The 24,479-nt window shown below is 41.0% G+C and overlaps 1 protein-coding gene across 3 annotated transcripts in view; it reads left to right on the top strand.

Moving 5' to 3' along the window:
* Window positions 1-19,635, top strand: part of ntsr1 (neurotensin receptor 1 (high affinity)) — an 88,344-nt gene extending 68,709 nt beyond the window's left edge. Inside the window, exons 4-6 of one of the 3 annotated variants that reach the window (XM_084916311.1) lie at window positions 11,473-11,604; window positions 19,224-19,284; window positions 19,466-19,635. In XM_084916311.1, coding sequence (XP_084772437.1) covers window positions 11,473-11,604; window positions 19,224-19,239 — 148 coding nt within the window. In that variant the 3' untranslated portion in view covers window positions 19,240-19,284; window positions 19,466-19,635. Of the gene's footprint in view, window positions 1-11,472; window positions 15,002-19,223; window positions 19,285-19,418 lie in introns of those variants that run through there. The other 2 variants (XM_084916310.1, XM_084916308.1) reach the window with 2 other exon arrangements.
* Window positions 19,636-24,479: the final 4,844 nt, after the last annotated feature.

The following is a 24,479-nucleotide window of genomic DNA, read 5'->3' as shown; positions in this document are numbered from 1 at the left end:
CAACAAGACAAATGGCAGTGATCAGAGAAGTCTGGGAGAAGTGTGTGGAGCGCCAGCCACTCATATATATCCAAAGTCGAAACGTCACAGTTAATGACCATTTCGCTGTTTTTAGGGAGAACTCTCTTTTCAAATAGTATATGCCAAGCAACCAGTTTAAATATGACATAAAGATATGGGCAACCATGATACCAGAATGTTATGCCTGGAACACGCAGGTTTATACCAATAAACCTGCAGATGGTGTTCCTGAAAAGAGCCAAGCATAAGATAACGTGAGCTGTCTCTGACACAAATGTAATTTTGTGATAATTTCTTTTGTTCATTAATAAAATGTTCCCAGTCACTTTTGACGGGGAAGACAACAGGTGTTACTTTATTTGACTGTATAAACATTTTTAAATGGATTGAAATCAAATGTTCTTGGTAACTTTTTATTATGTTTCATCTGATTATTTCCTAGAGACAAACTATTCCAGATATGATGTTTTTTAGAATTCTAATTCAAGGCACATAACCTCAGATCAATGAAACTTACAGGCCATAAATAACAAATAGAAGAAGAACAAGACTTTAGGTTGAAGAAAAAAATCTAACACAACAACTAATGATAATATATATTTATAGTTTGTATCATGAGTCTTAATGTAATGGCCATTTTTGACTGAGAACACAAAATTGTTTGAAATGAACACAAAATGAAGGTTAAAATAAGTGTCAACACTAGAGTGGTGTGATGGTTTGGTGTGCCTGCGCTATGCCTCCAGGGGAGGTATTATTGAGAGTAGTGATGGGAATTCCAGCTCTTTTTAGTGAGCCGAACCGAAAGAGCCGGTTCTCTAAAAAGAGCCGGCTCGGCTCACTAAAAAGAGCTGGCTCTTTCGGCTCCCAACCGGCTCTTCAGGTTGTTTTGTTGCTTTAATTAATTTATTATCAAAAACAATATAAAATTATGCACAAAAGGAATTACTAATGTAAAAAAAAAAACATGGTTTTATTTATATACGTTTATATATAAATATATACAGGGGCCCCAGACACAAAGCACGTACAAACTCCCAAAAAAATTGCTAGCATTAACTGAACTTCCAAAACAGAGCTACCTAGATCACTTAAATTACACAGTTGAAAGCATATGTCTATTGTTATTTGAATATATATATATATATATATATATATATTAGGGGTGCAACGATACTCGTATTGATATTGAACCGTTCGATACAGTGCTTTCAGTTCTGTACGCATATGTATCGAACAATACAAAATTTTTAATTTATTTTATCAACTTTTCTTCTGACGATGCTGTCTGTGTTGAGAGCTCAGTGGATCTGCGTTCGACTACTCCGCCTAGGCTGCACTGTCGAGCGCAGATCCACTGAGCGCAGCACAAACTAGAAAGTCAGAACCTAAGCTCGTTGCAACATGGCAAATTGAACCTCCCCCACCCTCATTCAGATCTGGCCTTTGGAACTATTTTGGTCTTCATGTGAAGTATGACCGCGTCATGGACAAAAGTAAAACAGTATGTCGGATGTGCCACACAATGCTCAATTACATGGGTGGGAACTACTGCGTTAGCGCAGTTTGCTCGTTAAGGTGTTGACACCGTCCAGCCCCACGCACGGGGCGATCCGCGGTAGCTCGTTAACGGAGATTTGCCGTGTTGTGGCGTTAACGTCATTTCAGATTAACGCTGACAGCACTAGTGGGAACACAATGAATATGACTGCACATTTACGCCGACATCATCCTAGTGCACCTTCTTTACAAATCTTCCCTCCAGCCTGAATTCTACCCTACCATACCCTAACATTCATTCGGTATCATTGTTTCATGCACAAGAGAGTCTTTGAGTGGCTGATGTTTCTGCACATGGCAGTCTTGCTCAAATTACTGGTGACAACCTGAGAATGCATAACCCACTCAGGAGTCATTTAGAGAATTTTTTTTTGTCAGTTTTTATTTTGAAATCTTCCATTCAGTAAATTGAGATGAGACCCATGTTTGACATTAAGATCACCAGTTCTCAACTGATCAACATTATGCTTCTTTTGGTTGATGAGGGTTAAAGCAACATTAATTTCTTCACTTAGCATAAAGAGAAGGAGTGTACCAGCATAATGTTCTACAAAATTAAAAATTTCCATGCATTTACATCATACAGAATATTTTGGAAGGGGTTGGTCAGTTGGTCATGAAGTCAAAGTATTATTTGACTATTTTATTAAAAAATTTGTCTCTAAAGAAAGCTTTTTAAATAGAATATATTTTTTAACTATGGCTACCTGGACAAGAAAAGTGTGTGGAGGACATGGGATAGATCTGATGTCAACACAAACATACCTTTAATATTTGGTGACTTGTACCAGAGGATTTGCTCTGGAGCTTGATTTTGTTGCTCTTGAACTTTATAAACATTGTGTTCTCATACTCAGTCACCAATGACAGAGTATTTAAAGCCCATTATTATGCAACACGACCGAAGCCTCAAAGAACTCTACCCATCAAAAAACTTTATCTGAAACATAATTTCATGGTCCACTAATCTAGGTGAATTCTAAAAATTGGACCACTCATTCATATTTGGATAATGAGATTTGAAGCAAAACATAAATTTTTCAGAGACTGTGTGAAGAATTTTAAGAGCTTGACAGTATCAGAAACAGTTTGCAGTTGCGTATCACTGGGAAAGCTCGTCTTCAAAAGCTAGTGAATCTACTGTCAAAATGTGTTTACTTGAAATACTAGAATATACAGAAGACACAGCTGGATGTCAGCCTTACACGCTGGGTAACGAGATTTGAATGTCATCTTGGCCTCTTTGAACAGGCAATCATAAAAGCATACAGCTTTTTAGCAAAATAACCTTTTGCACAATGATAATGAAAAATTTTTATGTATTGGTTGAGCATCATATTTGTTTCCATAATGTTTTCTATGCTTTTTCAAAATTAGTGAAACCATCACCATAAGGATACTAGTTATAGAAGGGGAGACTTTTCCATTTCTTTTGTCCTATGGTTGCAACTTGTCTGTCAGAGGGTTGTATTATTTAATTTGTCAACATTGCTAATGGAATCTGATACAATTTGCTTTCATACACAATGTTATGGACTTAAAGTGCAGGTCAACATTCTGCCTTATATTAACAAAGTCCTTCACCGCAGGGTTCTTTTGTATATAATGATGTTAAACTCCTCTAGAATGAACAAAGTTGTTATAATGTTTGCATTTAAAGCATATACTATATACAATATATGTATACGTCATTAAAAGTTAAGACACTTGAAATGATAAACAGGGATGGTTTTTGTAGAAACGTAAACCTAAAATATTTTTGGTATTTGAAATATAAACTTAAGTTAAACATTTTTTTCAAACACTTAAAGGCTACACTATTAAAGAGCATGCATCAAAGCCATTCAAGGTAAGAGAGCCAACATCAGATTGTCTGTAAATGACTGTAAATCAACAAGAAGAAGTGAGTGAAGGCAGAGGGAAGCATTTTTTGAGTAAGCTGGTAAATATGTTTGGTTTTGTTTAAAAACTTAGGAAACTAGTGTAAAATAAATCTGAGGGATTCAAAATTCTGTCAGAGACTCACTTATTGTCCATGTCAACCTTCCTTAAATAAACGTTGTATACAGAATTACCTGAGTGCATATTTAACAAAAAGGTCGTGTTCAATGCTGTCCCTTTTGTCCCACGCAAAAAAAAAAATGTTCTTGTAAATTAAAAACTTTTTTCTGAATTGATATTTTTTTTCTGAAATATGTAATTATGTCTGAATTTATGTATTTTTTGTTGCACCACAGTAGTGCAAATATTTGTGAAAGGAGTGTGATATTCAGCTTTTCATATGAAATGTAAATGCTCCTTTTATTTAGGATTCATTTCCACTTGCAGTAGCACTCTCTCTGTGGTTATCCATGCAGACAGGAATCAGAAATACTGTGTTTTTTCCAGCCAACTGAAGATTAGGTTTGTACCACTTGGACTTGAAAAGCCGATCTCATTCTAGCGTTTGTAGGAAATTGTTTTTCTTCCTTTTTTCGTGCAGGGGCTTTGACATCATTAATAAATCTGGAGACTGGCGGGCAGCCTAGATTACAAATTTGGAAACACTTCCTCAAAAGTTGATCTGATAATGACATTGGAAGGGTTTCTGGTAGTGGACCAACAAGGATTAAAATCAGCATTATAGGTTCAGTGTAACACAGTGCTGTGAAAAGTATTTGGCCCCTCACTACTTTTTCATGTTACACAGAGAAAAATACAAAATGTAGCTTTTAAATTATTATTTATTAAGAGGAAAAAGTGTCTATACACACACACACACACACACACACACACACACACTCTAATTGCTGCCATGGATATATAAGCAGTACGAGTGTGTAACCTCTTCTATTCCTTCAGTTGTTGTTTTGGAGTTAAGTGTAGTGAATGTAGCCTGTGTGCGACTCTCAAACTATAAATACCTATAAATTCTTTGGAGTATACATAGACAGTAAACTGGACTGGGTTAAAAACACCACTGCACTTTACAGGAAAGGCCAGAGTCCTCTCCATTTTCTGAGGCGGCTGAGGTCCTTCAACATCTGGACAATGCTCTGGATTTTCTATTATTCTGTTGTGGCCAGTGCTAGCCTGTATGCTGTTGCATGTTGGAGCAGCAGGTTGAGGGTCACAGATGCCAACAGAGGCCAGTAATGTTGTGGGGATCGTGGTGGACTCCTTCCCGGAGAGGTGGATGCTGTCCAAGATAAAGACAATGTAGGATAGTACCTCCCACCCACTCCATGACGTGCTGGATAGCCACAGGATAGCACGTTCAGTGAGAGACTGTGATTACCAAAAAGCACCACTGAACGGCACAGGAAATCATTCCTGCCTGTGGCCATCTCCCTGTACAACTCCTCCATACACTGTAAACACTGCAATAGTTACATCCTTTTTGCACACACTCTTTTCTTACTCGGTAATGTTGCTGTCAGTTTTCTTGATATTTATTTATACTCACCTCTGTCACTCCTTGATATTTATTATTGAGTGATTTGTATATATTGTGTTATTTCTTTAATCTGTAAATCTGTAACATATTGTATTGTTAAATAGTCTAGTCTGTTTCTGTTACTGTACTGGAGCAACTGTAACCAACATAATTTCCTTAGGGATTAATAAAGTATGCTAATTCTGATTCTGAAATAGGTGTCTTTTAAATTCAACTGCCATTCTATGCTCCTGCAGGAGCAGCTGCTTCAGCTCAGTTTTCAAGTCCCCTTATATATGAAATATGTACTCCAGCTACAAGTCGCTTAGAAAGACATTCCTATTAAGGTCTACCAAAGAAGCGTCTATTACTGCACTGCCACCACAGGTGCACAGCAAATTCAAAAGTGTTAAATGTTTTGGTGTTAGTAGTCTTCTTGCAAAAGTAGAGTTAATTTTACTCTAAGTAGAGTCACATTCTTTTAATGTAACTCTGAGGTGTAAAATGATAGTAGTTAAAATCGAGTGTTAAAAATGAGTGTTTCTATGTCAAATCTGGAGGTGTTACAATGGAAACATTAACTCTTGACCTCTTAACTCTGAACTCCTACAGGGGCTATGACACAATAGAGTAAATTCACAGACTCCGCCCCCAGCACCACAGGCTCCAATCGAAGCTGAAGTGAAGCCGTTTCAGAACATTTTGCTCTACATATTTGAGTTGTTTGCCATGCTTGGTAAGTCATTTTTTCAAAGATTGTTTCAATTATTATTATTAGCTTTTACTTCTGTGGCTCTTTGGAGTTGAGACAAAGCTGTGTGAAAGGCATTAGCCATGTTGCTCGGTGATAGCATAATATTCTGTTTTAGCTAGCTGAAAGGTATTGTTTGCGGGCAAATACCACAGCCTTGAAAAAAATCTTGCATGTGAATTTTCAGTCAAACCTTTGGTCAAATACACCTATAACAATGTCTAGAATGTGAAATGTTGGTATAATGGTGCTACTTGAAGCCTGAAAACGATCTCCCACAAAAAACCGAGCAAACAGCAGTAGCAGATGTCCTGACTGGGTTCTACGTTAGCATTTAGATCCCTCCAGAGTTTTGTGCACACGGTTTAGGTAAAAATGAAAAAAGTTGAGGTTTTACATTTAGTTCAGTATTACCTGTTGCCTGTGTCCTTGTCTTTTGGGAAAATACTTTACACAAGTAATGGCTCAAAAAGGATTCCTTTTTTTTTACTGTGCTGCAATTGATTACAGGATTATTTGTGCCATTAATTAGTGTCAACTAATTTTTATTCAATCTCCACATAGGATATGCTTGTGAAGATGGAATATGGGGGAGAGCAGAAGTGCGTTGAAGTTCCACAAAGTGATGAATGAAGGACATGCATATTGTATTGAAGAAATAAGTGATGAGAATGCTGTTATTTGCATTTACCAGCTCACCTATGTCAGACCTTTTGATAAACAAAATTGTAATGAAAGTGAGAACATGTACATTGTTACATCTTTCAGAAAATGTTTTGAAATTGTGGTGTACAGTTCAGAATAAATGTTTTTCAAAGACCATTGCATCTTTTTAGTAAATGTTTATTTTCAAAAGAAATTTCTAGAAGTTCAGAACAGTAAAATTCCCGCTTTTTAGAATTAATTAGAAGATAACTCTTACGTAGTTAAACTAAAATACTCTTTGAGAGTTAATATATAAACTCTTAACACCAAGTGTTAAATTATCAACTCCAGACAGATTTGGTGTTTAACACTAAATCAGAGTTAACGTACCAACTCTCCAAAAAAGAGTTAAATTAACACTCTCTGGTATGGACCCATATAGACACTTTAATAGTGTTGAAATCAAATCCGACAGTGTTAATTTGGACATGCTGGATTTGCTGTGTGGTGTGTCTTAAACACAATCCATGTGAGTTATACTGTTCGAGATCAGTCCACACATACATATGAAATATGTAGCACGGAGATATAGTCCCGCCACTCAGAGAACCTGGGTTACTATGTCACCATTTTTTGTAATTTTTGTATTTAAAAAAGCTTAGTTAACTTTAAAATACAGCACTTTATTACAAAATATTAATGGTCATGATTATCTTTGTAATTTTGTAATATAACATTTAAAATAAATGTTCATCACCCTGCAGCTGTTTTTATTTAAGTCTACCTTCAGGAAAAGTAGTTAGCACTGTTTACTGCAAAACTACTCATTTTCTGTTATGTCATTTGTTTAAATCACAATTTCACTGTAAGTACAATTAATGAATTGAAGTCTGCAAGTTAAAGATATTAAGAGTAAGAGACCAAAAACTTAAAATTCCCAGTAAATCAGCGGGTAATCAGGTTCTAAAGATTGTATTTAAGACTGCAACATTGTCAAGGCAATACACATCCACGGACAATTACATCCACGCTCTTTGGTTCTGTCCACCAGTTCAGAAGTTTTGGCGCAGGATATGTGAAGACTTATCAAAGTGTCTGAAATGTAAAATTCCAACCTCCCCTTTAGTGTGCTTGTTGGGCAAATTGGATGATGTCACTAAAGAAATGAATACAGTCCACATGGTAAGGTAAGGTAAGGTGAGGTAAGGTAACTTTCTTTATACCTATAGGTAAGGTAAATTTACTCAACAGAAAAATGATAGCATTTGGCATTTCTTCAACAACACACATACCTAATAAATATAAACCTCATGGTTTTTACTGCCCTATATACAGGGAGTGCAGAATTATTAGGCAAATGAGTATTTTGTCCACATCATCCTCTTCATGCATGTTGTCTTACTCCAAGCTGTATAGGCTCGAAAGCCTACTACCAATTAAGCATATTAGGTGATGTGCATCGCTGTAATGAGAAGGGGTGTGGTCTAATGACATCAACACCCTATATCAGGTGTGCATAATTATTAGGCAACTTCCTTTCCTTTGGCAAAATGGGTCAAAAGAAGGACTTGACAGGCTCAGAAAAGTCAAAAATAGTGAGATATCTTGCAGAGGGATGCAGCAGTCTCAAAATTGCAAAGCTTCTGAAGCGTGATCATCGAACAATCAAGCGTTTCATTCAAAATAGTCAACAGGGTCGCAAGAAGCATGTGGAAAAACCAAGGCGCAAAATAACTGCCCATGAACTGAGAAAAGTCAAGCGTGCAGCTGCCAACATGCCACTTGTCACCAGTTTGGCCATATTTCAGAGCTGCAACATCACTGGAGTGCCCAAAAGCACAAGGTGTGCAATACTCAGAGACATGGCCAAGGTAAGAAAGGCTGAAAGACGACCACCACTGAACAAGACACACAAGCTGAAACGTCAAGACTGGGCCAAGAAATATCTCAAGACTGATTTTTCTAAGGTTTTATGGACTGATGAAATGAGAGTGAGTCTTGATGGGCCAGATGGATGGGCCCGTGGCTGGATTGGTAAAGGGCAGAGAGCTCCAGTCCGACTCAGACGCCAGCAAGGTGGAGGTGGAGTACTGGTTTGGGCTGGTATCATCAAAGATGAGCTTGTGGGGCCTTTTCGGGTTGAGGATGGAGTCAAGCTCAACTCCCAGTCCTACTGCCAGTTTCTGGAAGACACCTTCTTCAAGCAGTGGTACAGGAAGAAGTCTGCATCCTTCAAGAAAAACATGATTTTCATGCAGGACAATGCTCCATCACACGCGTCCAAGTACTCCACAGCGTGGCTGGCAAGAAAGGGTATAAAAGAAGAAAAACTAATGACATGGCCACCTTGTTCACCTGATCTGGACCCCATTGAGAACCTGTGGTCCATCAAATGTGAGATTTACAAAGAGGGAAAACAGTACACCTCTCTGAACAGTGTCTGGGAGGCTGTGGTTGCTGCTGCACGCAGTGTTGATGGTGAACAGATCAAAACACTGACAGAATCCATGGATGGCAGGCTTTTGAGTGTCCTTGCAAAGAAAGGTGGCTATATTGGTCCCTGATTTGTTTTTGTTTTGTCTTTGAATGTCAGAAATGTATATTTGTGAATGTGGAGATGTTATATTGGTTTCACTGGTAAAAATAAATCATTGAAATGGGTATATATTTGTTTTTTGTTAAGTTGCCTAATAATTATGCACAGTAATAGTCACCTGCACACACAGATATTACCCTAAAATAGCTAAAACTAAAAACAAACTAAAAACTACTTCCAAAAACATTCAGCTTTGATATTAATGAGTTTTTTGGGTTCATTGAGAACATGGTTGTTGTTCAATAATAAAATTATTCCTCAAAAATACAACTTGCCTTATAATTCTGCACTCCCTGTATTGCCAGGAAAATTGTCCTCATGAACTGGAAAAATAAAAACAATCTTAATTCTAACCAATATAGAAACCATCTAATATATAACATTAGTCGATATATTCCTTTGGGCTCCTTTGATCGGCTCCATCACCTAGCTGGGGTGGGGGTTGTAGTTTGGTCCTACCTTCGCTATTGTGGTTGATCTGGAGGTAGGGACGGGTTTAGGGCATTTGGAGAGTTCCTAGGGACGTTATCCCTGGAGGTTGTGGCCATGACCTGGGTAGGGATTATTTATATAGCGCCAAACTGTCGCCTCAAGGCACTTTATATTGTACAGTAGATCATACAATAATAGATTCAGAGAAAAACCCAACAATCATATGACCCCCTATAAGCAAGCACTTTGGCGACAGTGGGAAGGAAAAACTCCCTTTTAACAGGAAAAAACCTCCGGCAGAACCAGGCTCAGGGAGGGGCGGCCATCTGCTGCGACTGGGCTCTGGAGGCTCTTAGATGGTGTTTTCCTCATGGCTGCATGCAGCAGGGCTGGTGTAGGGTGGGGGCTTGGGGTTCTCAGGGTGCTCCGCCTCCGTGCTGGGGCTCTCGCTCCTCCTTGGTGTGTTGCTGAGGTTGTGGGCGGGTGGGTGCACGAGTGCTTCCTAACTACATTGTTACACATTCAGACTCTTGACATGCAGACTGGAGGAGCCAGGGATCGAACCACTAACCTTCCGATCAGTAGGTGGCGTGCTTTAGCTCCTGAGTTACAGCCACCCGCTGGCTGGGCATGAGTAAACCATCACTAGGTTTTGGATAAAGTGTACACTCACAAACCTGTCAAACCTGCATTTGAAACGTTGGCTACCATAACAGTATAGTATTGCAACATGGCATTTGGATCTTCTAACTCAAATAGGAAAATAAGAACATAAATAGTACCATCATTGCCAGACCTGGCCCACATCTGGTTGACATACACCCTGCCATGACACCAGTCAGTCAGAAGTCCCGGCTTGATGCCGGATCTGGGCCAGACCTGTTTTCTATGAGCCTGGGCCACATACACCAAACCACAATCAGGCCAGATATGGCATGCCATAGCATAAACGGTGGCATCATTGCCAGACCTGGCACACATCTGGTTGACATACACTCTGCTATGACAAAGGGTCAGTCAGAAGTGCCAGCTTGATGCCAGATCTGGGCCAGATCTGTTTTCTATGGGCCTGGACCACATAAACCAAACCACAATAGAGCCAGATATGGCATGCCATCACATAGACAGTGCCATCTATGCCAGGCCTGGCCCATATCTGGATGACATACGTCTTATCATGCCAGAAGTCAGCCAGCAGTGCCAGCTTGATACCAGATCTGGGCCAGACTTCCTTGCTATGTGGGATGGGGTGGATACAGTTTCCTCTGCGGTGGGGTCAGGTGGGCTGCTCCGGGTCTGTGGAGCTTGGCGGTGCTGCTGCCGTGGGCCCCGGTCTGGATGGCCTTGGTGGGTTCCAGATGGCGGGGGTGCCTATTGGGGTCAGTGGGGGAGCTTGCCCCAGGGAGGGGCTGCTTGCCCTTCCCTGACTGCCTTCCTCTTGTCTTCCCGCTCCACCACACCCACCCACACAGGGGAGCCCCCCCATTGTTTTCCTATCCCCTAGCCATGTCTGTCCTGTCTGTAACAACTGAAAATAAAATAAAATAAAATAAATAATAACAACAAAGGTCAATCAAGGCAAGGCCCCGATGATCCACTTGATAAAGTAAATCCGTTTGGTATCTTTGTTAGTCTTAAGACATCAATTCTGAAGGCTAAAGAACCAAACGGGACAGGCAAAAAATAAATAAATAAATGAAGACTGCAACATTACTAGTCTATCTTGATGTCAATATTGCATTTTGAATGTCAGTTATTAAAGTTAGTATTTTGAAACAGACATGTTTTTTTTTTTATTGATTTTATTGTTTTTTGGCAGTACAAGTACCACATGTAGTTGAGATTTTTTTTTTTTTTTTCCCAGTTTTGGATGAGTCTCAACACCATGTGGTGCTCCGGAGGCTGTTCAAATGCACTAACTTTGCTGTACAAGTCACAGTGCACCTGTGTATCTTTTTTATACAAAGCATTAAAAGTAATATATTTATGTTTAGCCTTAAACATTGGACATATAACTATTTCCTTATACTTCTCTCTTGTGTTTTCTTCCAGTGAGTTATATGACTTCTACCACTATTTCTACATGCTGACCAATGTCCTGTTCTACGTCAGCTCGGCCATAAACCCTGTCCTGTACAACCTGGTATCAGCCACCTACCGTCAGATCTTCTTCTCCACGTTGCGGTACTTCTGCATGCCTTGCCGTCACACAAACAGGAATCAACCATACCCTCTCAACCGCCACTCCATTAGCATCTCCAGTAGCCACACCCTTTCCACTAACACCATTAAAGAGACGGCATACTGATTAAGCTGCAGATAAACACACTTTCTTTCACTTTGTCATAAATTCATACATTGCCACATCTTGATTACATTTTCCCAGAGGAAATTCTGGCATTGAGTTGGAGAATGTGGTCACCATCATCGTCATGTGAGGTTAAATTCTCACTCATTAAATGCTCTGATTAAATTTCAGACACATTTTCTCATGGATTATTGTGTTTCATACCTTTAACATGAGATTGTTAAATCAAAAAAGAAAATACGATGGATGGAAGAAGAGGAGGGGGAAGCAAGACTTTACAAAAGATACTGATGTAAATTATTTATACTGTATGTTTGTACATATATGTTTTTATTTCACCAATCACTGAAATTAATTTAATGGGTGGTGTACCTCACTGATTCAGTTTTTCTAAACATTTAGCTTATATAACTCCTAAAAGTATTTTCTCAAAAACAACGCCTTATAGAAATACTTTGACCACAACAACAGCTATGATGTAACCTTCCTTTCGGATGGATTCATCTGAGGAGAAACCTAGCTTTGATGTTAGCAAAAACAGTGCAAGGAACATGTATTTCTCTAAAATCTAAGTTGTATTGACAGCTGTATAGGAAGAATTTCTTGCATCATTAAAATGTACTTCTCTTGTGTGATTTGGCTTTTGCAGAACAAGCTTTTCAGCTAAATTCTTGGTGAAAATGAGGCAAGTCTACATAATAGAGAGTCCTCATTGCTTCAACGCTGATATTCATTTAGCAATTTTACATACTAATCAATACTATTGGCAGTTTTTAGAAACTGTGAAATTACTGTGGCCAGAACAGAAGTGGCTGTAATTGATTATTTAAAGTATTTCAAGAAACAGTAGAGGCCATTTGGAGGAAATTGCAATGGATGCATGGATGCAAATATCCTCACATGGAGAAAAGAGTAGTAACCGATACAGTGCTGCAGAAGCTGACAGAGATGTGGGAAGCAAAGATTTTCTTCAGGACCAACACAATGATGTAGAAACAATCTGAATGGTTAAAACACACAAGCTGCTAGAAAGGATTAACAACATGATGTTGGGAATTACAAACATTGTGATTTAACTTGGGGTTATTGTGTCAGATAACTAAACACCCTACCCTTTTTCACTTCATAAGGGACAGTCTGATCACACCTATCTTCTGTGTAGGAATAACATCGACATCTGGTTGTCTGTGATTCTTTAGCCATCATCTGGTCACCAGTTTTAATCAGGGAGTAGTTTATGTTCAGAGTTTTGATTAAATTTTCATTCTTTTCCTGGTGATATGCAGACTCATTGCTGATATGGAATAAGTGTTATACTTGCAACCTGCTGAATGAGAATTTTATCTACACAAAAAAGGGACACAAAAAGGGGGAAAAAAATCTGTTTATAGGCTACTTATCAGTGAGGAGGTGAACAGTAAAATAAAAACCATAAAAAAAACACTTTGATTTCCCCCCCCCCAAAAAAAAAAGAAGAAAAAGTACATAAATAAAACCTAATATGATTTCCTGATCTTTATATTTCAGGCCATGGGGCAGTACTGAGGTAACACACTAATGTTTGAATACATCAAGGTCAAAGTTTTAGCTCTAATTTGAAGCTGTGATGCTGAAGAAATAAATGGCAGAGAGCACTTTGCATAATACCGTGCACAGATCCCGAAGCACAAAGACTGGTTTAATAAGGAAAGCTGATAACCAGTGTTGTGATAATGCATTAATAATGCATTATGCATCTCTAATTGGGGTTTTAGGTTTTGTCAAGCCAGCTTATACTGAAAAAGCCCTGCTATGTTAAACTTGTTTGTTGTATGTTGTAAAGTCAGAGAAACACTTTAATCACCGGCTCTTAGTTAATACGTTGTGCATGTAGTGCAAGTGATTTACAACTTATAGCACTAATTTATACAACACCACCTATTCTGATTTAATATATACGGTGGTGTCAGTGAATTAGCAGCAGTTAACCATGTGATGCACAAGATGTTATTTTCAGCAGCTACCAAGAGAGCCCATGCTTTTAATTCATTTATAACAGAACCTTCTATGCACTGATGTAACCTACCTGGAGATATCAATGATATTCATAATAGAAAAAAGCAGTAATGGTAAAGTGTGAAGATCACAGAAGTAGAATCACTCATTGCAAAAGTCTTACTTTTGAGTTTTACTTTTGCAGCCTGCTTTTATGTTTGCCAGCATACATCAAAGGATCCTGTAGCATGCAAGCACTGGCTAAATAGAAAGTGCAGCTGTGGCTGATGGGTGTGTCATGGGTTTTCCAAACATTTAGGTATAAATCAAAGCACTGAACAAACTAATACCTTGACCTTATGATGGAAAAATAAAGTGATAACCCCCAGATGATTGCAGTTTTTCCCAGAGGGAAAAAATAAACAAAAACAGCTCACATCACCGCCCCTCCAAAAATACAAAAAAACAAATCAAGGCTACACTTTGGGGCCGAAATATGCAAAATATGCACAGAATATTCTGGGATATCAATTTCATAGTTGTTAATCCTTTTTTTCTCCACATAACAACAACTTTGTGAACTACATGGTGTTGTTTCATAAATAGAAAAAGGTTGTCAGTGTTTTCAAAAAGGTTTAACCTCTGTGTCTTGTTTGTTCCTTTTAAAAAACTGACCCTTTTTTATTATTATTGGTGACAGTTATATGCTGTTTGTTGTAATACGACTTGAAATGTGTTCCTATGTGTTTGTGTTTGTATATTCTTTTGCATGTGCCTCATTGGAACTTCAGCCAGACAATAGATTTCCTAAAACAGAAATTGACCCAAAATCAATTGACCCTAAATCAAAAATACACAAAAAATTTACAAATTAATAAAATGCACATGTACTTGTTGTTTTGTAAACTATACGGTAAGAACCTTTACATAGATGTTTTCTAATTGTTATTTTTCCTAGTCCAGAAATAATTGTAATACCTCTGCTACAGCGAATTAAGTGGGACACTGCGTGAAATGCCCATCCAAGTGATTGGCAGCCAGTGTCTATTAGAGACTTACATATTTGAGCTATGTAGATCTTATATCCAGTGGAAGTTGTGGAGCTCACTTCCATTAGACCAAAGATCAGTGGACACTGTTGATACCCTTAAAAAGAAACTTAAGCCTGTTCAGGCTTTTTGCTTTCATTTAGTTTGATCTATTTATACAGTTTTAATTGTTGTATCTTATTCTGTATTGTAAAGCACTTTGTGAATTTTGTTCTAAAAAAACACAATATCAATAAACCTTAATTACTTATGTTTTTGTAGAATATTTTTTGCCTTTTGTGAACATTCAAATAAGAGTTGGCAAACACACAGCTTATGAGAATGTGTCTATTTAGCAAGTAGCTATAATGAAACCCAATCAGACAATTATCTTGTGACATGGTGAAGGTGAGATTTTTTTTTAGATGATATCAAATGTTAAAACTGTGGCTGCTTTATTTAAAGCAAAAAAACATATGCTCATTTTGAATTTGATTCCAGCTACGTGTATCAGAAAAGACTAAACATGACATTTTTTGTATTGTGGTGGACCACTAGAGGGCTCCACTCACACCCAGTGTATAGGAAGTGTGTTCCTGTGTTTTGTGGCGCGATATGCTCAGTTGATGTTGGAGACGAATAAAGAAGGAGTGAGAACTGAGAGCTCTGTGTCGTTGATGCTTACCTCCACATTGGTGACCCCTGACTCGAGCATGCAACGGGCCGCAGATATCGCAGACTCCGCTATGGATGCATCAGCAGCCGCCGGACCTCCGCCTCCTGTTGCAGCTACGTTCGCTGTGGCGCTGAAACTGCCGGACTTTTGGCTCCATGACCCCCCGTCATGGTTTGTACACGTGGAGGCTCAGTTCGCCCTTCGCGGCATCTCGGCTGACGACACGAAGTATCACCATGTGGTGGCCTCGCTCGACCCACTGGCCACCCGTCGCGCGATGACGCTCCTCCGGGACCCACCCGCCCAAGGGAAATACGCCGCCCTCAAGGAGCTGCTTCTTCGGCACTATGCCCTCTCCAACGCTGAACGAGCCGAAAAGCTCCTCAACCTGTCAGGCTTGGGTGGCGGTACCGCGCTCGAGCTCATGGAGAACATGCTATCGTTGCTCGGGCCGGATGACGGTGGTTTCCTCTTCGCCCACCTCTTCCTCCGCCAACTACCGGCTGCCGTGAGAGCTGTCCTCGCCAACTCCCCGCTTCTGCCTGCGAAGGATTATCGCTCCCTGGCTGAAGAAGCGGATCGCATTCTCCTGGCTAGCCGCACTTTCGACGTTCACGCCCTGGCTACGGACTCGCCAGTGGCACCTTCCACGCCTCCACCTGCCTCCCCTGGAGCATCCGCCCCCTTGCTGACGGCAGGGATTGCTACACGCCGGCACCGCGGAAAGAGCATCTGTTTCTACCATCAGCGTTTTGGCGACAGAGCGCGTCGCTGCCTGCCGCCTTGCGCTTTCACGGCCCAGGGAAACAGACCCGCCAGCGCGCCGTAGCAGCCGCGACCGCTGGCAATACAGAAAGGCTGCTCTTCATAGAGGACTCGCGCTCCGGGAGACGTTTTCTCGTGGACTCCGGCTCCCAGAAGAGCCTCCTTCCCCCTACCGCTGCCGACGGACTAGCAGCGAACTGTGGGCCGCAGCTCATTGCAGCTAATGGCTCTCCCATCAAAACGTTTGGGGAAAGGTTGGTGACTGTTTGTTTTCATGGCCGGGATTTCCAGTGGAACTTTGTTGTTGCCGCTAGCTCTGTACCTATTTTAGGTGCTGATTTCCTGTGTGCTCATGGACTGCTTGTCGATGTTGCTAACAGACGTTTAATCGATGCTCTCTCGTTTTCTTCGCTACCCGGTTTTACTCGGGCCGCCGAGCCCCTGATTCGGGCTAATGTAGTGACCTCTGGGGATGCTTTTCAGCGTTTGCTTTTAGAGTTTCCATCGCTGTCTGTCCCTAATTTCTCTAGCACGGTAACGAAGCATGGGGTTGAGCATTATATTCCCACGGTCGGGCCACCGGTGTTCGCGCGCGCGCGCCGCCTCGACCCCGCGAAACTGTCCGTCGCTCGGGAAGAGTTTGCAGCCATGGAGCACCTCGGCATTGTACAGCGTTCGAACAGTGCATGGGCCTCTCCGCTTCACATGGTGCCCAAATCGGACGGTCGGTGGCGGCCATGCGGGGATTTCTGCCGTTTAAATAATGCCACGGGGAATGACCGTTACCCCATCCCCCACATTCAGGATTTTTCTGCCAATCTCGCCGGAACGTCGATTTTTTCTAAAATTGACTTGGTGCGGGGGTATCACCAAGTTCCCGTGCGCGCCGAGGACGTTCCTAAAACCGCTGTCATTACCCCCTTCAGCTTGTTCGAGTTTTTGCGCATGCCGTTTGGCCTGAAAGGTGCCGCCCAGACCTTTTAGCGGCTGATGGACTCCGTTTTGCATGGGCTGCCGTTCGTTTTTGTTTATCTGGACGATATATTGGTGGCCAGCTGCTCAGCGAGCCAGCACGAGTCCCATCTGCGCCAGGTTTTTCAGCGTTTGGCAGCGCACGGCCTGATCATCAACCCTTCCAAGTGCCAGTTTGGGTTGCCGGTTCTGGATTTCCTCGGGCACCGCATTTCCGCTGAAGGTGTGGTTCCGTTGCCCGACAGAGTCCAGGCCGTTTCGGCTTTTCCGCGTCCCACGTCGGTTAAAGCGTTGCAGGAGTTCTTGGGGATGATAAATTTTTACAACCGCTTTCTCCCCAGAGCTGCCCACCTGCTACAGCCACTCTATGCTGCCTTAAAAGGTAAAACGGCCAAAGATCCGGTTGACTGGCTGCCGGAACGCGTCCATGCGTTTTCCGCAGCCAAGTCTGCGCTGGCTGACGCCGCCCTGCTGGCCCACCCGCTTCCGTCGGCAGAGAACTTGTTGACCACCGACGCGTCCGACGTGGCAGTGGGTGGGGTGTTGGAACAGCGGGTTTCAGGTCTCTGGCAACCGCTCGCCTTTTTCAGTCGTACGCTCAGGGATGCTGAACGCAAGTACAGTGTTTTTGACAGGGAGTTGCTGGCCCTGCACCTCGCGACACGACATTTTCGTTTTTTCCTCGAGGGTCACAACTTTACTGCGTACGTTGACCACAAACCTTTGACGTTTGCGATGTCCAAGGTCTCTGACCCATGGAGCGCATGCCAGCAGCGCCAGTTGGCGGCCGTTTCAGAGTTTACCACAGACATTCAGCATGTGGCTGGTAAGTCCAATCACGTCGCTGACTGTCTCTCACGTGTGTTGGTTTCTCCGGTGTATGTCGGCGTCGACTACGCTGCCATGGCTGCCGAGCAACGTGCTGACCCGGATGTCCTTGCCCTAAGGTCAACAAAAACGGGCCTCGTGCTGGAGGACACCCCGGTGTGGGACGGCGGTCCGCACCTTCTTTGCGACGTTTCCACCGGCCGCCCCCGCCCGGTGGTTCCCCTTTCGTGGCGTCGTCGTGTTTTTGACTCGGTGCATGCCCTCTCTCATCCCGGCGTCCGGGCCTCGGTCAAGCTGGTCAGCGCCAGGGGGTCAAGGTCCACCGCACCACAGCATACCACCCGCAAGCTAATGGGATGTGCGAACGGTTTCACCGGTCACTTAAGGCCGCGCTCCGGGCTTCCTTAACAAGTGGTGACTGGGTCGACCGTCTGCCGTGGGTTTTGCTGGGATTGCGTAGCGCGGTTAAAGAAGACCTCGGGGTTTCCCCGGCTGAACTGGTCCTCGGCCAGCCTCTCCGGGTCCCCGGGGAATTCTTACCTGAGAGCCCTCCCCCATGTTTCGATACCTCTTTGTTGCCTTTTCGCCCCCCAAGAGACTCGTTTCCTGTTCCTGGTCCTGTGCACCACTGCCTGCCTGACACTTTTGTTCCGAGTTCGTTGGACTCTGCTCGTTTCGTTTTCGTCAGGCACGATGCCCATAGAACTCCGCTGCGTCCACCATATGACGGGCCATACAGGGTTCTTAAACCAGGTGACAAACATTTCACTTTGGACTTTGGCGGTCGGCAGGAGGTTGTCTCTGTTGACAGACTTAAGCCTGCACATGTTATGCAGGAGGATCAGGTGGTCCCGGCCCAGGCCCCTCGCCGCGGCCTCCCACCTGCCACCGGGCTGATGGATTCTGTTTTTTCCCCCAGGAGCGACCCTAAATCAACAGAGTCCGAGTTGTCTGCAGCTTTTTCTGACCGCCAGTGCCAGCCTCGCTCCCGGGCTGGGTTGCCCTCTGTCAGTTCCCCACCCCCCCGGTTCAGCCGTTCCGGCCGTTTGCTTAAGCCCCGGGTCCGGGACTAGTTCTGCTGGGTGTTCGGGGGGGGGCATGTGTGGTGGACCACTAGAGGGCTCCACTCACACCCAGTGTATAGGAAGTGTGTTCCTGTGTTTTGTGGCGCGATATGCTCAGTTGATGTTGGAGACGAATAAAGAAGGAGTGAGAACTGAGAGCTCTGTGTCGTTGATGCTTACCTCCACAGTATTGTCCTTTCCTGATGTGCCAACTGCTTCCAGCGGGTGACAGGTGTGGAGAGCAGGCAGGTCAGTTTAGTACCTAGACTCTTTTACTGTGCTTCCATGCTGATGAAATATGCACAGAATATTTTGACATTGTCTTGCTGAATAAAAGAAATGGCCGTTCTCTCTCTCTCTCTCTCTCTCTCTCTCTCCTAAAGTTTGCCTTTTGTCCTATCTCTTTTTGCTCTCTCCTCTTACCCCCCAGTCATGGTGGACAGATGTGAGCTTGGTTCTGCTGGAGGTTTCTTCTGCCAGAGGGAGTTTGTCCTTCCCACTGTCGTCAAGTGCTTGCTCATAGGGGGTTGGGTGGTTGGGATTTCTTTCTAATATTGTTATCTTACAATATGAAATGCCCTGAGAGCACTGTTTTTATGAATTAGCTTATATATACATATATATATATATATATATATATATATATATATATATATATATATATATATATATATATATATATATATATAAATGAAAATGAATTGAACTGAATTGGACATTCTTCTGCATGCAACATATATGTGCAAATTACTTATGTGCACTATTATTATTTAAAGTTTAAAGCTAAATGGGCTCCCTATTCATAAGCTGGAAGAGTGCATGGTGGAGTTTAAAACACTTTTGAGAATTATTATTGGAATTATGAACCAATTCCACAATTTCCTTAATCTTTTAATTAGATAACTTACAGCAAATGAGGGATTAAACCTATTCTCTGTCATTTTACACTGAAAAACAATTACAACTATTTCTGTCACAGAGTAGATCTTCCCATCTTTACATTAGGGGGATTTTTTTTCACACCCAATGTTTTGGCTCTTGCTAATTTAGCTAGTGAGATCCACCACTTATATTTGTAACAGTTAAAATTTCAGTCTTTTATTGCCCAAGTCTCAGTTTAAAAAAACAAACAACAAAAACATGTAGAGCCATCAAATTAAAAGTGAGCATATAGTACTTAAATAAATAAATATAAATGATAAACATCACTAAGTTTATACATATGATATGTTGTTTTTTTTGTTTTTTTAATGTACATTTTCAACTTGCTGTTAAAATTAACAATGTATTTTGTTTTTTTACTATATGATTCTGTTCTGCAGATGTGTATAACATTTCTCTCAGAATGTGCTTTTGTTTCTATATAAAAAGGAATAATAAAGAATGGAGAGATGCAGATTACAGTTTGTGTCTGTCTTATTCCTGTCACACTGTCTGGGATTTTCTGGGATAACATGAGGTATTAGCACCTGTTTGTCTGTGAAGCAGGTAATGAAACTCTACAGAAGCCTCTGGTCTGAGCCTCCTGTTTGATTCAGTTTTCAGAACCTCAACACTGCAGCTCCTCCACTATCTAAAGTGAACAAAGTTAAGCTTTTATTTCTCTAATTAATCATTACACATGATTAGCAGAGGTTCAGCTGTTCTGAACACTCACTACAGAGCACATCTTCTCCATAATGCTGGTCTGACAAGAAACAAGTGAGATTTTACCCTGTTATTGCTGCAGAAATCAACAAGTAACAGATAAAGAAAGTTTCACTTTACCAGCAGCTGTACAGCCTGGTAATATTCTCCTGAGAACCACCCTGTTTATTTATGTCCTCTGTAATGGACATTTGTGTTTTGCTCTTTTTTCTTTTGACTTATTTGAGCTATCCTAATAAGTCCTGGCATACCATTAATACCTCATGCATTTGGGTGGCCTCTTTTAGCTCCAAAGAGGAAGGAAATTACAAAAGAAAAAGTTAAACGGGAAGATTTATTTTTCCTCTGCTCTCAGGAGGATATAAAAATATAAGGAAGATTGAAGAGTTACATTATTTTTTTTTCTGACCCACAGATTTTAAATAGAATAAAAAACTATTTCTGTTGAAATAGATGGAAGTTGTACATTTAAATCCTAATTTAGTTGTATGATTTTTACTTCTAGTTAAGGGAGCTAAATTTGTATTATCTAACAGATAATTTTGCTAACAAATTTCATAGATTCCTTAGAACAAATCTACTTTATCTCTAAATCTCTTTTTTTTATCTCTAACTTCAATTTTATATTTATTGTTGTTAAGAGTTTATCTACAGAGTTTGATGAAAATATTTTCATTATTTCATTTCATTTTATTCACAATTTTTTTAAATATATTTTATATATATTTTACAGTTTCAATGTATAAAATATATGTATATGTAGATAACCAACATATAAAAAATAATGAAGTTTAATGAAGTTTTCAGTTATCCATTTGCAGAGGTGGAAAGAGTACTAAAATATTTTACTCAAGTACAAGTAAAATTACCTGTCTAAAAATGTACTCAAGTAAAAGTAAAAAGTAGCTCATTTAAAATGTACTCAGAGTAAAAGTTACATAGTTACTTTTCTGTCAGCAGGAGGACAGCCGCTTCTGAGTAGTGCAAAAAAAGACAGTGGGATATAAATCTCAAAGTAGTTCTTTTTTAGTGAAAAGAAAAACTTACAAATTAAAGTGCAGTGGCAGTTAAACTGCAAGTCTATACATGAAAATGGATAATGGTCACCAAACCAATCAACCAAACTGTCAGGTATCACAGTGTTTTCAATACAAAACCATATCATTCTTTCACATGAGAATGTGTTCTAAACTGTCAAATAAGAGAACAAGTACTGAACTGAACGGCAGCTGCTTTAAAAATGTTTTTTAATTTTTTAAACTTGGCCCTGCCCTACTGTACCTCTAGAATAAAGTTCCCTTGTATCCATCCTAGAGTGTTACTCTCTGAACTTCCTGTTAATTTTGAGGAGCAGTTGATTTTCAAAGTTAGTAGAATTCATCCTTGCTCACTTTGCAGTGAACAGTAGTCCAGCACAGCTAAAGAGACGCTCGAAGGCAGCTGAGGCAGGCAGGCCAGTGTTAAGTTTGAGAGAAAGTTTTTTGACGTCCCTAATAAGACATCAATGCATTACATAGCTACCGCTGGTAAATTATACCAATATACCTCGTGTTTTTTTTTTTTATTGGACAGTAACAGGCTAGTTAACGGGAGGTTGCAAGTGCTAATTAACAAGTAACAGAAGTCAGCTGTCTTTGACTAATCTAAGGTAAGTGAGCGCTCTGTTATTCTTTTGCCTGCAGTGTGAACATATGTGGGTTAAGTAAGAAAGTAGCCGCTTCTGTCTTTAATTTAACTATTTTTTTAAATAAATTATTATTATTAACAAACAGGAAAAACGTAGGTAAACACATTTTCTTTTGGCAATTTACCAACCCAGTAAAAAAAATGTAAGTTGCGTGGACAACAACGTGCCCGATTACAGCAAGTTGCTAGTACCAACCAATGTTATCTGTGTTCTTCACAGATGTCTTAACTTAATGTGATTAATTTGAACACAGCCTTTTTGCTACCATAACGGTACGAGTTGTATTTAACTTACCTCTACATGCTTGCGCAGGTTTGATGTGGAATTTTTAAAAGCTGATAACTCTGTCTCTCTGGGCAAACACAGCTTACACTGAATAATAAAGCTGTTGCCTTTCTTGCACTTGAAGCTGAAATGGTCCCTTAAATACGGCCAGGGGTTCACATCCGTTTCTTCGAGTTCAGGGTCAGCAGAATTCGACGGGGCTTCTTTTTTCACTGGATCCGTAACACCGATGTCAGACTCCATCTTTAACGTGACCTTAGCGCCAATTTGTTCTATTACCCATCATTCCCTGCAGTATTTACGAAGCGCAATGTTTTTTTTTTTATTTTTAATTTACTCACTAACGGGTGTGATTGAAAACGTAGCGAACTACAATACTTTTTAAAAAATATACTTAAGTAAAAGTAAAATTACAGACTTGAAAAATGACTTTAAAAAGTACAAATACGCAAAAAAACTACTCAATTACAGTAACGCAAGTAAATGTAATTCGTTACTTTCCACCTCTGTCCATTTGTTAATGTCAAACACGGCACTATAGACCTCACGACCAATTGTTAGTCAGTGGTGCTAGGATCAGTCATTATGCAAATGTACAGTTTATAAGGTTAGAGAAACTTGCATTCAGCTGAGACTGAAGAAGTCACGTGGATGAGTGACGAAATGTTTCTCCCACTAAAACAGCTACATCCAGACCTCACAGACTTCTTGAGAGAACAGAACAGATGCAAAAACTTGTTAAGTATTTTATACTATTCTTTGGCAATGTCATTTGTTGACATTGCTAATGATCAGTGATTTCCAGTGTTGTGGTCTAACATGCACACTGGCCTCTGGAGCTCTTGATTCTGGAAGCAGACCACCTCTGAGGACAACGTGCTCCTCATTATACCAGTCTAGAAGATTTACTGCTCGACTGAGGCTTGAGCCAGAAGTTGCCAGTCTGGGTAATCCATTTGCTAGAGAGAACTGTGGCTGGCACCAAGCTAACATGGGTTAAAGCACTGCACCTCCGGGGTCACCATGGCTCTGTGTCAAATGTAACTCAATGGCAGTGGTGGACTATGAAGCAAATTGTCCCAGCTCCCTATTTCCACTATTCAAGGTTCCAAAGGAGCAGGCATGGAACAGCATGTCTTTATCCTGTTTTCCTTCTCTCACCCCAACCGGTCGCAGCAGATGGCCCCGCCCCTCCCTGAGCCTGAAAATATTACTTTTTACACACACACACACACGACGTAAAGAACAAATGAAGTACAGTGTATTCAGTCAAAGTCAGCAGCTCTGTTTTGAAGGAAGGCTCAGAGGAGGTTGGAGATTGTTACCATCATGGCTCATCTGGTCAGGATGAGAATGAACAGTCAGCAATCACTTGCAGATTTCTCATTTTATTCAATAATGAGGAAAAGGAAAGACACACATGGACTGCTGACTCTGAAAGGAAATAAGTTGTGATTTAAGTCATTCAGTATCTCTAATACATGAACTTGGGAAACTCAAACAGAAACTCACCTCAGCTGCCGCCCAATGTGGGAATGAAGAAAGAGTTATCTGCGGGTGAATGTAGCCCTTATATAATGGGTGACAGGTGAGTGCAATTAAGGGCAAGCACCACAAGTTGCATCTGGCTGTTTTAGCAAAAGTTCAGCAAACACTTTTCCAAATACACATGATGGGACTTACAGTTGTTGTTTTTTTATGGATTTCGGCGCAAATCCATAAAAGGGCAGATAGAGTTGCAAAGGAGGCCACAAAACATGGGGTGGTTGACATGGCTGTTAGCTTTGGCCAAGCAGAGATACAGAGTATTGTGAGGCAAGAAATG

The sequence above is a fragment of the Perissodus microlepis genome, chromosome 20, assembly GCF_051167445.1.
Source record: "Perissodus microlepis isolate ML-2025 ecotype Zambia chromosome 20, ASM5116744v1, whole genome shotgun sequence".
In the NCBI taxonomy this organism is placed as follows: domain Eukaryota; kingdom Metazoa; phylum Chordata; class Actinopteri; order Cichliformes; family Cichlidae; genus Perissodus; species Perissodus microlepis.
Note: the sequence above shows the minus strand (reverse complement) of the source record. Positions and strands in the feature narration are given on the sequence as shown.